Source organism: Bos indicus x Bos taurus, chromosome 19 (genome assembly GCF_003369695.1).
Source record: "Bos indicus x Bos taurus breed Angus x Brahman F1 hybrid chromosome 19, Bos_hybrid_MaternalHap_v2.0, whole genome shotgun sequence".
Taxonomy (NCBI): Eukaryota; Metazoa; Chordata; class Mammalia; order Artiodactyla; family Bovidae; genus Bos; species Bos indicus x Bos taurus.
This window is the reverse complement of record NC_040094.1, coordinates 28196778-28209504: the sequence shown is the minus strand read 5'-3', so window position 1 is coordinate 28209504 and position 12727 is coordinate 28196778. Positions and strand designations below refer to the sequence as shown.

The following is a 12727-nucleotide window of genomic DNA, read 5'->3' as shown; positions in this document are numbered from 1 at the left end:
AACTTGGCCTTGACAGACAAGGACCACTCACCTGGTGAGGGAATATATGGGCTTGAGGGGCCTGGGGAGCCCGGGGAGCCTGGTGTGGGAGACCAGGCCGGGGAGTAGCCAGGGCTGAACCCGCTGGCATCTGAGGCAGCACTGGGAGAGAAGCCTGCTGCTCCCGGGGTCATCCCGCTCCCTGCAAAGAGATAGACGTTTGTTAAAACCAGAGCTGGAGCCCCACATCTTCCCAGAGCTCCAGGGCCCTGACATGGGAACCCCTCACGAGCCAGGCCACCCACCCTCTGAACCACCCAGAGGGCTGTCTTCCCAGGCAGCCACTCACCAACACTGGGGGACCAGGCGCCGTAGGCTGGGGTTGCACCCTGGTTCCAAGGTGTCATGGCTGGAGAAATTCCGCCCATGGGACTGGGGGCTGAGCCGAAGAACATGCCGGTGGCTGCAGAGAGGCACGTGGTGACTCGTGAAGAAGAATACCCGGGGCCTGGCTGCCCTCCCACCCAAGGCCTCCCTGCTCCCACCTCCACCTCGCAGACCCTCATACTCACGTCCGGCAGCCCCCAGGCCAGGGATATTGGTGGGGATCTCCATGCCATACTTGCACTTCTCTGCATCGAGCAGGAGGTCAAAACAGCCAGTGCCAGCCGGAGCCAGCTGGCCCAGCATGATGTTCTCGGACACCCCCTTCATGGGGTCACTCTCTCCGTGCGCAGCTGCTTCCATGAGCACGTCCACCTAAACCTCGGAAGAGGGGGCACGCTGTCACGCCCCACCCCCCAAGTCCCACCCAACAGAGGAGGAACCGCACCAAGGCCCATCACTCAGCTGAGGCCGCCCTCCTCCCACAGCCAGCCCTCCTCCCCACCTACTCAGAACGTCTCTCATACCGTTTCCTCAAAGGAACACTTCATGAGAGGTCCAGTGTCCTGGCGGTTGACTCCGTGTCGAGTGATGGCCATCAAGTGGCCACGACAAGTCATGGTGTCACACAGGAGAGCCAAGTGCCGGTAATTGACGTAGGAGCCGTCGAAGGAGATGACGTGGTACAGCTCCCGCTCCAGGGCCTTCCGTACGGCCTCAATGCCCAGCACCTGGCATGCAGATGCAGGGGAAGGCTCAAGACCCATTAACTCTGCTCTCCTCCCACTGCTACCAGCACCCAGATCCAAAGTCAGGAATCCATGAAGCCCAAATACAAAAGTGGATTCAGGCATGAAACAACCAGATCAGAGAAATGCCCTGAAGGGAGACCACTGCCCGAGACCCAGGGGGTCCAGAAGAAGAGCGGGGTACTGGCTTGCAGGGGCTCACCGTGAAGATCTCCACGATGTCGTTGGATGTGGTGCGCACAGGGTCCACATCCTTCTCACTCAGCACGCGCATCAGGCTCACGCCGTCCGTCTCTAGGATCCACTCCTGCAGGGCCTTGAACTCCCCGTCCTCTGTGATGATGATCTTCTTCTTGTTGTCAGTCTGCGGCAAGTGCATGTACACCTGGCAAGGGGCAGAGCAAGCTCAGGCTGGGCGGGTGGCGGTGGGAGGAGGGTGCAGGGCTGGACGCGCAGTGGGCATGGCCAGCTGACCTTGCTGATCTGCTCTATGCCCTGCAGGGTCATATCCGTCAGCATGTTGGACTCGATGCAGCGCAGGAAGACGTCGTCATCCATCTTGTCCACCACCTCTTCCTCCTGCAGCAGAAGCGAGTCAGACCTCTGAGAATCCTCCATCTCCCCTGGCCTCACCCCGGACCACAGCCTGAGCTACAGAGCTGAGCCTGGCCCAGACCTACCTTCTTCCTTCCAATAAGGTTACTTTCTAATGTGTTTTTACCATGGTATTAAAGAAACCTCAGAGAAGATAGCCACACCCTACCAGCCTGACACCATTCCCACCCTCTGGGCATTCCCAGGGCTGGAACCAAGCACATGGTGCCTCCACTCTCGTCCTGGTCCTTGTCGCACACCCACCACCCACCCACCAATGCCTTGACGTGTGACCCCATGTAACAGAGGTGTATCGTCCTCGCTCAAGACGCATCCACATGTTACCACTCTCCACTAGTTCACATGAAGCTCTGAGCTTTTATTATTAAAAGCGCCAGGCATCCACATCTCCCGAACAATCTTTTAGGAGCCATGCCCAGGAGTGAAGTCACTGGTCAAGCATTTTCCTGGGTCTCATTACAGGACTGTAACCCCACCTTCCCAAGAATGCAGCCGTTCCTACTGTCTGCCTGCCCTCGGGGAGGAGAGAACCAGGTGACCGGGCCACGGGGACAGCCCCACATCAACACCAGCTGTTTATCCATGTGGCACTAATTCACATTTGATAGATTTTTTGCTGCTAGAACTTTTGAAAATCATTGTTAGCCACCCTCCATCTCTGCTTCAGATGGTGTGACTGGCACTCGATGCTGCCTTCATTTTAATTTCCATGGTCAGGAACCAGATTTAATGGTTTCCTGTGTCTGACACAAAATTTCTGCCTGGGTCCCCTTTACCTCTTGCATCTTGTTTTCATCACTGTTCATGATGCGGATCCGGAGCACTAGCTTCTCTGCGTTATCATCATTAAAGATGCAATTCAAATCGTCACCAAAACCTGAGGAGAATGAGTGAGGAAGATGGCAGCTGCAACGCTACGTCCATTCACGGTGCCCGCTGTTCTCCCCAGGGGGCTCTCCTTTGGCTTCTGCCTCCTCATAGAACCCTTCTAGAAAGAGGGTGGGGAGAGAATGAGAAGAACCTGCAGTGCAGAAGGGACCTGGAAAAGAGGTGCCCTGGGGAAGTAGAACCAGTGCCTGGAAGTTGGTGGATTTAGGCAGCATGTCTGGGATGAGCGTGCAGGGACAGGATGGGGAGCGAGGGGAGCCCAGGCAGGAATTTCTGGCCTCACCAGCATTGATCTTTTCGGCAATCTGCTCCATGGTCAGCTTCCGGTCAGTCATGTGCTTCCGGTCCAGCTCCACCCGCAAAAGCCAGGGGGAGATTCGGGCCACATCAAAGTCAGGCATCTCATAGTAGACATTCACCCACTCCTGATCCTCGGCCACCACTGTGCTCTGAGGGTTGGGGTCATAGTAGATGGCCGTGTTGGCGGTCACCTTCCTCAGTGTTGTGTGTTCCAAGCGGCACAGAATATCCTGGAGGAAAGAGGGATTCTTGACATTCAGGTGGCTCTGAAGGCCTCTTCAAACCCCTTTGGAGAGGGAATTCCAAACCCTCATTGAAAGGAAGGGGTCCCCTCCTCCTCCCACCCAGAAACCCATTACCCAAGTCCCACCTTGGCTCTCTCCGCATCTCGAGCAGACTGGCCCAGTAGGAAGACGGTAAGTGAAGGGGTCTTTGGCTTCTTGGAAATGTTGATCAGCTCCTTAAGTCGGGGCACACCCAGAGTCACGTTCTTGGCGGACACACCAGCATAGTGAAAGGTGTTCAAGGTCATCTGGGTGGCAGGTTCTCCGAGGGACTGTGCAGCCAGAGCTCCCACCATTTCCCCCGGATGGGCCTGGGGATGATGGGGAGAAAGAAGAGCTGCTCTCAGAAGAGAAAATCCGCCTGCTTACCCCAACCCCACCACCCCCAGTGAACAAGAGTAAGATGCAGTCAGGGCTGGACAGAAGCATTTGGAACAGGGAGAGACTTAAACATGAGAGTCTCTTTGATCATCCCGTTCCTCAGACAGCATTTCAATTTACACACGCCATTCAGTGCCTGATGGGCTGCACACCCAGGAAAAGGGACTATGCCATCTAAAACCTTCATTTTGAGAAGCACTTGCATGCTAATTGTGAGGCAAATATTCACTTGATAAGTCTTTTAATCACATACCATAAATGATAATCTTTTAATTGGAATCATACAATTTGAAAAAGCCTTTTCAAACAGGCTTTTTTGCTTAGTAGTACTATCATTTAAGGTTGATCATGGACTTTTTACGGCTTGACAGCTCATTACTTTATCACAAAATAATATGCTCTCGTCTTGTTTATCCTCCATCAATGGATGCACATTTAGGTTGTTTCCATTGCTTGGCTGTTATGAATAAACTGCTGTGAACACCTGCAGCAGGTTTTTGTGTGGACACATGCTTCTTGGGTTTGTCCCTAGGAATGAAATTGCTGGGTCAGATGGTAACTCTATGTTTAAACTCTAGAGAAACTGCCAGACTGTTTTCCAAAGCAGTTGCAACACCCCCTCCAGCAGTGTACGAGAGCTCCAATTTCTCCACCACCCTCACCAACACTTCTTTACTTTTTCTTTTAGTCATCCTGCAGACATGAAGTGGAATCTCACTGTGGTTCTGAGTTGCATTTCCCTGATGACTAATCATGTTCAGCATCTTTTATGCATTTACCACTTCAAGACTCAGCACTATCTCTGCAACATGCAACTAACACTAACAATCCCTCCTCTATGAGGGTCATCTTAAGACTCCTGAGGAATACGGAAATAAAGCCCCCAACACAGGACCTGGTTCACAGCAGTGTCTCAATGAAGGAGAACTCTATCAGGCAGCTGTGGGCAGAGGTGGGAGGTTCTCAGAGCCCAGAGAAGTCAACAGGTCAAAAGAGAGAATCGAGGCTGGGGTGAGGAGTACAGGACTCACAATGGCTTGGTTGAACTTGGACTCGATCTCTCCAAGAAGCCAGTCGAAAGCCTCTCCACTGAGCCGGAATTCCTCGGCCATGCGGCGGGAACACAGCGTGGACCGCAGATGGATGTTAAAGAGCAAGGTGGCGTTCTCCTGGGCCTGCCGGCTCAGGGGGTCGTCCCCATTCACAATCACCAGCTTCTTGCTCAACTCCTTGACTCCTGGGGGCCAAGCAACAGATAAAGAGCTTGTAGACCGGGACTTGCCAGCAGAGCCTGGCCTGGTGGCTCCGCGGCAGCTACTCACCCTCTACCACCTTGATGGGGTGCAGGTCGGAGGGAAGGCGAGGGTTGATGTGGAAGATCTTCTGAGCATTCCAGATCATGCGCAGCAGGTTGCAGGGGAGGACAACCTAGGGCAGGAGCGCAGGGAGGCAGGACCCCAAGTCAGGGCCAGCTGTGCAGGGCCAGCCCCTCTCCAGCCCAGCCCTTCGTACCCACACATACCTTGCTGTCGCCAGTTGGGAAGATGACTCTGAGCACCTCCCGGTCCTCACGCATCCGCTCAAATTCTCGTTCTAGCTCATTCTGAATGTGTGCGTTGCTCAGCACATCTTTCACCAGGTCTTCCTGCAGGGTGCGCCGCAGGGCCCTCTCATTGGTGTAATCAAAGCGGAACCTGCAGGTGGCAGGGGGAGAGTCAAGGTGCAGATCCCAGCCAGAACACGGTGTGGCTCCTCCTACGTGCCAGGCTGTGAAGATCTTGGGAAGGAAACAAGATCCAGAGCCAAGGCTGTCTAGCAGCCCTGAGCTTTTGCCCGCCCTCCGGGCTTGCTCTGCACCAACTCCACTCTCAGCTCTCTGCCCACCCTCTTCCATCATGTGGCTGCTGCCACAGAGGTGGGGAAGGAGCATGATAAGGTTAAGGTTCACTGCAAGATACGGTCAATGTGATCTCACCTTGGGGGGGGGGGTGGGGAAACAGAGACTCCTACAACTCTGGCCCTGAGCCCCAGGGGCAAGAACCACCCGCCAGCTGCCTCCTCACTTCTTCTCGAAAGCCTTGTTGGAAGGCTTGAGGGTGGCCAGATTCTGGAACTCGACACTCTCGCCCGCCAGGCCATCCTCGCCATAGCGCAGCTGCACCACCTGATTGATGGAGTTGCGCACGGTGGCGTCGTACTTCACCATCACCGACTCCATGGACTTTATCAGCCGCCGCTGGATGTATCCTGGGAGCAGAGAATCAACTGAGGGGCCCGGAGCAAGAACAGGAGCCTCTCTACCTTAGGAAGAGTGCTGCTGGCCACTCTGGTCCTCAGGGGAGCCAGCTGGTGGCCCCTCAGCCCCAAGGTCTCCCAGGGAAAGCCATGCCCACCACCAGATGCAACCAGGGCCCAGTAGAGACTCCGAGGAACCATCCCCACGTGACTTGTCAGGAGCAAAGAGCCTCAGGCTCCATCCCCATGACATGGCATGCCACAGCGCAGCCAGGTCTGCCTAACTCGACCTTTAGTCTCTGCTCTTTCCAGAGAGGCCAAAATGACTTCCCTGGAAACTGAAGACTTCAGCCTGAGAACTCTACTCAAACCCCCACGGCTTCTCTGCCTAGGCTTCTCCCTTGGACTGGCTGGTGGTTGGGGCCTCACCAGTTTCAGCAGTCTTGACAGCTGTGTCAATCAGCCCCTCACGGCCCCCCATGGCATGGAAGAAGAACTCAGTGGGCGTGAGGCCGGCCAGGTAGGAGTTCTCCACAAAGCCTCGGCTCTCAGGCCCATAGTCATCTTTGATGAAGTGAGGCAGGGTCCGGTGCTTGAATCCAAATGGGATCCGCTTGCCCTCCACATTCTGCTGCCCGACAACAGCAATGACCTGGGGAACAGAAAAGCTGGGCTGCATCCCCTCCCTCGAGTTTCTTGGTGCATCCCCCTAGCAGCACACCCCTCCATTTCTCCTCCCACATCCAAGGGACCCTCTGCTGGTAAAAAAAGGCTCCCCACCTGGGAGATGTTGATCTTGGAACCTTTGGCCCCAGACACGACCATAGACTTAAAGTTATTGTATTCAGACAGTGATTTCTGGGCGGAGGAGCCGGTCTTATCTCGGGCATCGTTGAGAATGCGGTTCACCTGGTTCTCAAACGTCTGCCGCAGGGTGTTCCCTGGCGTGGGCTCCAGCTCGTTGTTATGTGCCTTCTCAATGACCTGGTGCAAAGAAGGAGGTGCAACTCTCAGGGGTACATCGACCTCTACTGGTCCCTGTCCCTCCCAGCCCCATGTCCCCTTCACTCCTCCTCAGTTCAAAGCCACTGGGAGCCCCTGGTTCAGTGTCTGCCCAGCCTCCGCTCTCACCTCTATTACATCCTGCTTGGCCTTCTTAATCGTGTTCTGAATGTCTTGATAAGTCTTAGAATCAGCGATGGAGTCCCCAATGCCAATGGTATGACCTGGAAATGAGGAGAAGCATCAGCAACACCTTCTTTGGGCTCCCAAGAAACATGAGACGGACTCACAGCCAAGAGCATAGATGGAGGGAACCAAATCCAAGAAGGGAAGAGAAGGGGAGTGGAGAAGAGCAGTCAGCAGTGAGAGGGACAGGATTTGTAGACAGAATTTGGTGGAGCCCTAGACTTACCCTCAATGAGGAGCCAGTTGTTGATGACAGTCTGAATGTTGGAGTAGAAGAGGCGAGTGATGTCGTGACCCATCTCAAGGTAAGAGATGTGGACCAGGGAGCCGGCTGACGTGCCCAAAGACTTCTTACACAGGATGCCCATGATCAGCTCGCCATTCTCCACCACCACCTGCAGACAGCGCACCGTTCACAGCCCCTGCTGGTGCTCCCGGGTCTGAAGCCCTGCCCGTTACTTCAGGAAGCCAGGCCCCACCTTAGTGTCCCCGGGGGAGATGTGCTTGTAAGGGCCACTGTCCTCATCATCAGGGTGGGTGCTATGGGTGCGGATACAGTTGATGTGGCCGGGTATGATGAGGGAGAAGATCTGCTTCCCCGTCCACAGGGGCCGGGGCTTCAGGATGGCTGGCTGTGGGACCTTCCCGTCCCACGTGGACAGGAACATCAGGAGGTTCATCACTTCCCCCTGGGAGGAACAGAATGAGAGAGACAGGAAGTCAGAACTGCAGGCGTCCACGCTTGTGAATATCAGGGGAGGCCTCCCTGCCCAAGGGGGAAAGCCAGATTTTGGAGGCAAAAAAATGGCAAAGGAAGTCTCTGCCAAACTTTCACTGAAAAAATTCACTATGATAATTCAAAATTTCGCAGTCATTTTTTCTTTAAACAGTAACTACAAACTACTTTAAATAATTAGAAAATAAAGACAAAAGAAAAAGAAATCGAATTTTAACAAAGTCTTATTTCTCTCTTTGCCTTTACTTTCCAGAAGATATCTGAAATTACATGACATTTTAAGGAATTTAACATGGAACTAAGGCCATGCACTGTTTTTGGCCTTGATCTTTGCTAAACCCGTTCCATTGTCTCACATACAGGTCTGCTGCTGCTGCTGCCGCTAAGTCGCTTCAGTCGTGTCCAACTCTGTGTGACCCCATAGACAGCAGCCCACCAGGCTCCCCCATCCCTGGGATTCTCCAGGCAAGAACACTGGAGTGGGGTGCCATTTCCTTCTCCAATGCATGAAAGTGAAAAGTGAAAGTCAAGTCGCTCAGTCGTGTCCGACCCTCAGCAACCCCATGGACTGCAGCCTACCAGGCTCCTCCGTCCATGGGATTTTCCAGGCAGAGAGTACTAGAGTGGGGTGCCACTGCCTTCTCCACATGTACAGAACAGTGCAAAGAAAATCAGCAGGTCACTGCCCTTCCCCCGTCATTGCTGTGCTGGGCCCTGCCCACCCAGGTCAGGTTCTCCCCACCTCCACCTGTCCCAGATGACACACCCGCTCCAGGAAGACATCCCTCTTGGTGAATTTGCGCACTGCAGTCAATGTGTCCTGCACAATGCCCATGACTGGACGATTGCTCTGGGGGGTGACAATCATGCGTGGCACCATGGCCAGCTCCTGGATCTCAGCCCGTGTCTCCAGGGACTGTGGCAGGTGCAAGTTCATCTCATCCCCGTCGAAGTCAGCATTGTATGGAGTTGTCACGCTACAGTGAAAGAGGAGGGTGAGTCGGGGAGATGCTCCTGTGAAACCCAGGGAGCAGCCCAGACCCACCACCTCACTCAGCAGGCGGACGGACCTAAGATTCAAGCGAAAAGTGGACCAGGGCAGGATGCGAACCCGATGACCCATCATGGACATTTTGTGCAAAGTTGGCTGCCGGTTGAAGATAACAATGTCCCCATCACACATGTGCCGTTCCACCTGGGGAGGTGAGAGGCGGGAGAAACCTCAGTCAAGGAGGGGTGCTGAGAATGAAGTCATAGTGGACCTGAGATACTTGAGACAGGCGATGCTGTGATGTCATTTCATTTAAAATGCTTATTAACCACCTGCTTTGGGCCAGGTCCTAGGCTAGATTCCAGGTTATCAGAGAAAACGAAGACATGATACCCAAACCTCAGGGAAGTCTGCTGGGGGAGAAAACCTCAAGGTACTCTGACCATGAAACCTTCTGCTCCAGGCACCCCCCCACCCCCGCTAATCTCCCTTTCCTGCCATGTGTCCTTCATGCTACCCGTGGGTTTTTGTGACCCCCCATCCTCACTGCCAATGTCAGCAGCTGGCAGCTCCAAGCTTGCCTAGGACAGCAGGAGTCTTTTAAAAAGACACAGATGCTAATAAACAGGATAGCCTCAGCCGGCCCACTCCAGCCGGACCCCCAGCCCGTTACATGCCTTGTAGCCAGTCTGCAAGTGAAGGTCACTGGGCTTGGGGTGGAAACGCAGGTCAATCCGATCACCGTTGTCCCGGATAATGTACTTGGCTCCCGGGTACTGGCTGTTCCCCCTGCGCACTAGTTCCTGAAGTCTAGGGAGAGAGGTGGAATGAATAAATCACTCTCCAAAAAGCCCTGTCGTCACTCCTCCCCCAAGGCCACAAGTGGCACTTGAATGTCTCAACTTCAAAGCTCTCTAGAAGTCAGGAGAGCACCGCTGTCTTCCTGGCCCCTCCAGGCAGGGCTTCTGAACTGAGCACACCTGTCAATGTTGAAGGGGGTGACGATCTCCGCAAAGGTCATGTTGGCGGCAATAGAGCGTGGCACGCCGACCTGGTCAATGGAGAGGTTGGGGTCGGGGGTGATGACAGTGCGGGCTGAGAAGTCCACCCGCTTGCCCATCAGGTTCCCACGCACACGGCCTTCCTTCCCCTTCAATCGCTGCTTCAGGGACTTGAGGGGACGCCCAGACTTCTGCATGGCCTGTGAGGAGACAAAGGGCGGGGGGCACCCCAGCAGTCAGCACTGGCCCCCACCCCTTTCTCCCAGGCTCCAGGCGCGGGGACCCTGCTGACTCACACGAGGCAAGCCAGGCAGCTCATTGTCCACCATGGTGGCCACGTGGAACTGGAGGAGCTTCACGTCCTCGGCAATGACATGGGCAGCTGCACCGTTCTGCTCATTGCGCCGAAGCTGATTGTTGATCTTGACAATGTCGGCCAGCTTGTGGGTCAGGTCGTCCTAAGGCAGAAGTCAGCACTGTCACCGTCTAGCCACCCTGCACGTGCCAGCATACAGTGTCTCTCACCCCTGCCCCCTACCACCACCCTGGGTGGCAGCTCTGGGCTCTCGGCTCACAGATCCAGAAGCACCTTGAAGGGCTTTAACCTCCTTAAGGGGCTCACTAAAGGTCATACGGCCAGCAAATGGCAGGTTTCTTCAGGCTAGGACGATCTGTCTGGCACCCCACACACCTTCCCCACCCCACCCCCAACACACACCTTTGCCCAGTTACCCAGCCTAGCTATGAAGTGGGGTCCCACAGCTGCCGACCTGGTTGCGGGCAGAGCCCTGCATCACAACAGCGGGCCGCACGGAGAGCGGGGGCACAGGCAGCACAGTGACGATCATCCACTCAGGCCGGGCGTAGCGCGGCTCCATGCCCAGGACAAAGCACTCCTCGTCGGAGATGCGCTTGAAGATCTCATGCACCCGCTCGGGGCTCAACAGGATCTTCTTCTCTTGAGAGTCCTCATTGACATGCTTCCATTCGGCGTATAGCTCCAGGCCAGAGCGCCGGATCCGGGGCTGGTACCGTCCGCAGCCACCGTGGCCCTACCAATGGGACAGAGAGGCCATGAGAGCCCAGAGGGTGGGTTGGCCAGCCCCTCACTCTTCTGTGACCTTCAGGTCCTGCCGCTTCTGCTGCCTTCTCCCCTTTTTACCCCCAAGACCACCCTGCCCCTCGCCTGCTCCCAACAGTCTAGGCAGCCCCAGCTACCTTTTCTTTGGTCAAATCTTCATCGCCCTCAGGCTGCTCCACACCAAACTTGTTGTCCATCTCCTCCCCGCCCTCGCAGATGTTTTTGCCCTTGCAGAGGTCATAGACGTGTGTGAGCCGCTTCTTGGGCTGCCCCTTGGACTTAGCCAAAATATCCTTGATCTTCGGGTTGTTCTGGGAACAGAGCAGACACAGTGGGGTCAGTTGGGGCTGCTCCCCTGCCTCCCCACCACCCCGCAGCAACCCTTCCCCCAGGCCAGAGCCTGTCTCCCACTCACAGAGTCCACAAGCAACTTGGAGCAAAAGAAGCAGACACAGCGTAAAACTTTCATGGTCTTGACCAGGAAGCCAACGTGGAACACAGGCTTGGCCAGCTCAATGTGGCCAAAGTGGCCGGGACACTCTGTCATGTTTCCTGTGGGAAAACACACCTGACATGTTCCTTCCAGCACTCACCTCAGAGACCAGGTCTCTGTGCTTCCACCCTCACCCCACTTCTCTGTGAGGTCAAGCTTCTCCCTCCCTCCACGCTCACCTGCACAGGTTTGGCAGCGACCCGTCCTCTCAATCACCCCCTGCCTCGGATCCATCAGCCCCCCGAGCTTGGGGCGGCCTCCCTCGGTTGTCTCTGGGTATTTGATGCCGCCCTCTGTCACAGACATTCGCTTCTGTGGAAAAGAAAGGCCAATATTGAACTGAATGCCTCAGACTTCATGGCTGGGGAGCTCTATACTGAGGCCTCAAAGGACCCCAAACTACTTACAAAAGAACTAAGCAGGTTTAGCTTGGAGTGAGAGGAGTGGGAGGTCAGTGTGTGTGATATTTGATTCTGAAAATGCCAAAGTCAGATACCACAAGTCAGAAGCTCATTCCAGTCACCTTCTGAGTGAGACAGGGCATGCAGACCAGTGTGTGCGCAGCTCTGGGCTCCACACACACTATTCATTCCTCTGGGATGAATTCTAGGCCACTGTCATCTATAGAATTTAACCGCAAAAGAAATAAAACTGCTTCAAAGGGGGAAAGAAAAGGGAAAAAATCAATGTCTTGTTTGTTTCCCAAAGCTGAAACCAAGGCCAGAATTGGGGTCCCTGGCAGGAACTTCCCCGTATGGCCACCACACCTTGACAGCCCAGGTGTGCTGCCCCAAGACATGCCTTGTCAACTCTAACCTCACCTCCTAAAGTTAGGCACTCTTTGCCTATATCCCTGTCACCTCCTCTTTCTCAAGGGCTTGGGCCAGCCTGAATCCCTTCTATGTTCAGACATTTTAGGATAAGACAGAAGAAGGCGGCACTAGAGCAAAGGGTTGGTGAAAATTGTCTGGAGCACAGAAAATTTTCAGGGTGAACCCTGGAGCCTCAGGAGATGGCTTGAGGGTTTCGGCCTTTGGTGAGAATCCTGGGGAAGGTACAGCCAGGACTCAATGGGATCAATTCAGTGGAGGAAGGGGAGAGAAGGCAGAGCTCAGAAATAGGTACAACTTGAGAAGAGACTTTTGCTCTGAGCTGTTCAAGGAAACCCATGGCAACTTTTCACACACTGAACACCAGAAACTTTAAAATTAGTTAAGCTTTGGTCCACTAAACTTCCACAGAGAAGAACTCAAAAGAATTTAATAAAAGCTTCTAGTTTGAGTGTCAACTTCATGCCAGGCACTAAACATACCTAATGTACCTTGTTTGTCTAACCCTAACCACTAACCTGATGTAAGTGAATTCCTATCTCTTTGACATGAGAAACCTGAGGCTATATAGTGACTGCCCAAGGCCTCAATC

At 54.5% G+C, this 12727-nt stretch overlaps 1 protein-coding gene across 2 annotated transcripts in view; it reads right to left on the bottom strand.

The window, feature by feature from the left end:
• POLR2A (RNA polymerase II subunit A) overlaps window positions 1–12727 on the bottom strand; it is an 88800-nt gene that overhangs the window by 69931 nt on the left and 6142 nt on the right. For both annotated transcript variants that reach the window (XM_027519047.1, XM_027519046.1), the window contains exons 2-28: window positions 11485–11617; window positions 11228–11364; window positions 10950–11123; window positions 10502–10783; window positions 10028–10189; window positions 9711–9931; window positions 9408–9540; window positions 8810–8934; window positions 8506–8716; window positions 7483–7692; window positions 7230–7398; window positions 6947–7041; window positions 6596–6799; window positions 6245–6467; window positions 5644–5827; window positions 5103–5274; window positions 4903–5008; window positions 4612–4817; window positions 3286–3510; window positions 2899–3145; window positions 2504–2604; window positions 1587–1691; window positions 1315–1497; window positions 891–1094; window positions 552–738; window positions 329–442; window positions 32–181 (exon numbers count right to left, since the gene is read on the bottom strand). In XM_027519047.1, the coding sequence (XP_027374848.1) occupies window positions 32–181; window positions 329–442; window positions 552–738; window positions 891–1094; window positions 1315–1497; window positions 1587–1691; window positions 2504–2604; window positions 2899–3145; window positions 3286–3510; window positions 4612–4817; window positions 4903–5008; window positions 5103–5274; window positions 5644–5827; window positions 6245–6467; window positions 6596–6799; window positions 6947–7041; window positions 7230–7398; window positions 7483–7692; window positions 8506–8716; window positions 8810–8934; window positions 9408–9540; window positions 9711–9931; window positions 10028–10189; window positions 10502–10783; window positions 10950–11123; window positions 11228–11364; window positions 11485–11617 (4663 nt within the window). The remainder of the gene's footprint in view (window positions 1–31; window positions 182–328; window positions 443–551; window positions 739–890; window positions 1095–1314; window positions 1498–1586; window positions 1692–2503; window positions 2605–2898; window positions 3146–3285; window positions 3511–4611; window positions 4818–4902; window positions 5009–5102; window positions 5275–5643; window positions 5828–6244; window positions 6468–6595; window positions 6800–6946; window positions 7042–7229; window positions 7399–7482; window positions 7693–8505; window positions 8717–8809; window positions 8935–9407; window positions 9541–9710; window positions 9932–10027; window positions 10190–10501; window positions 10784–10949; window positions 11124–11227; window positions 11365–11484; window positions 11618–12727) is intronic.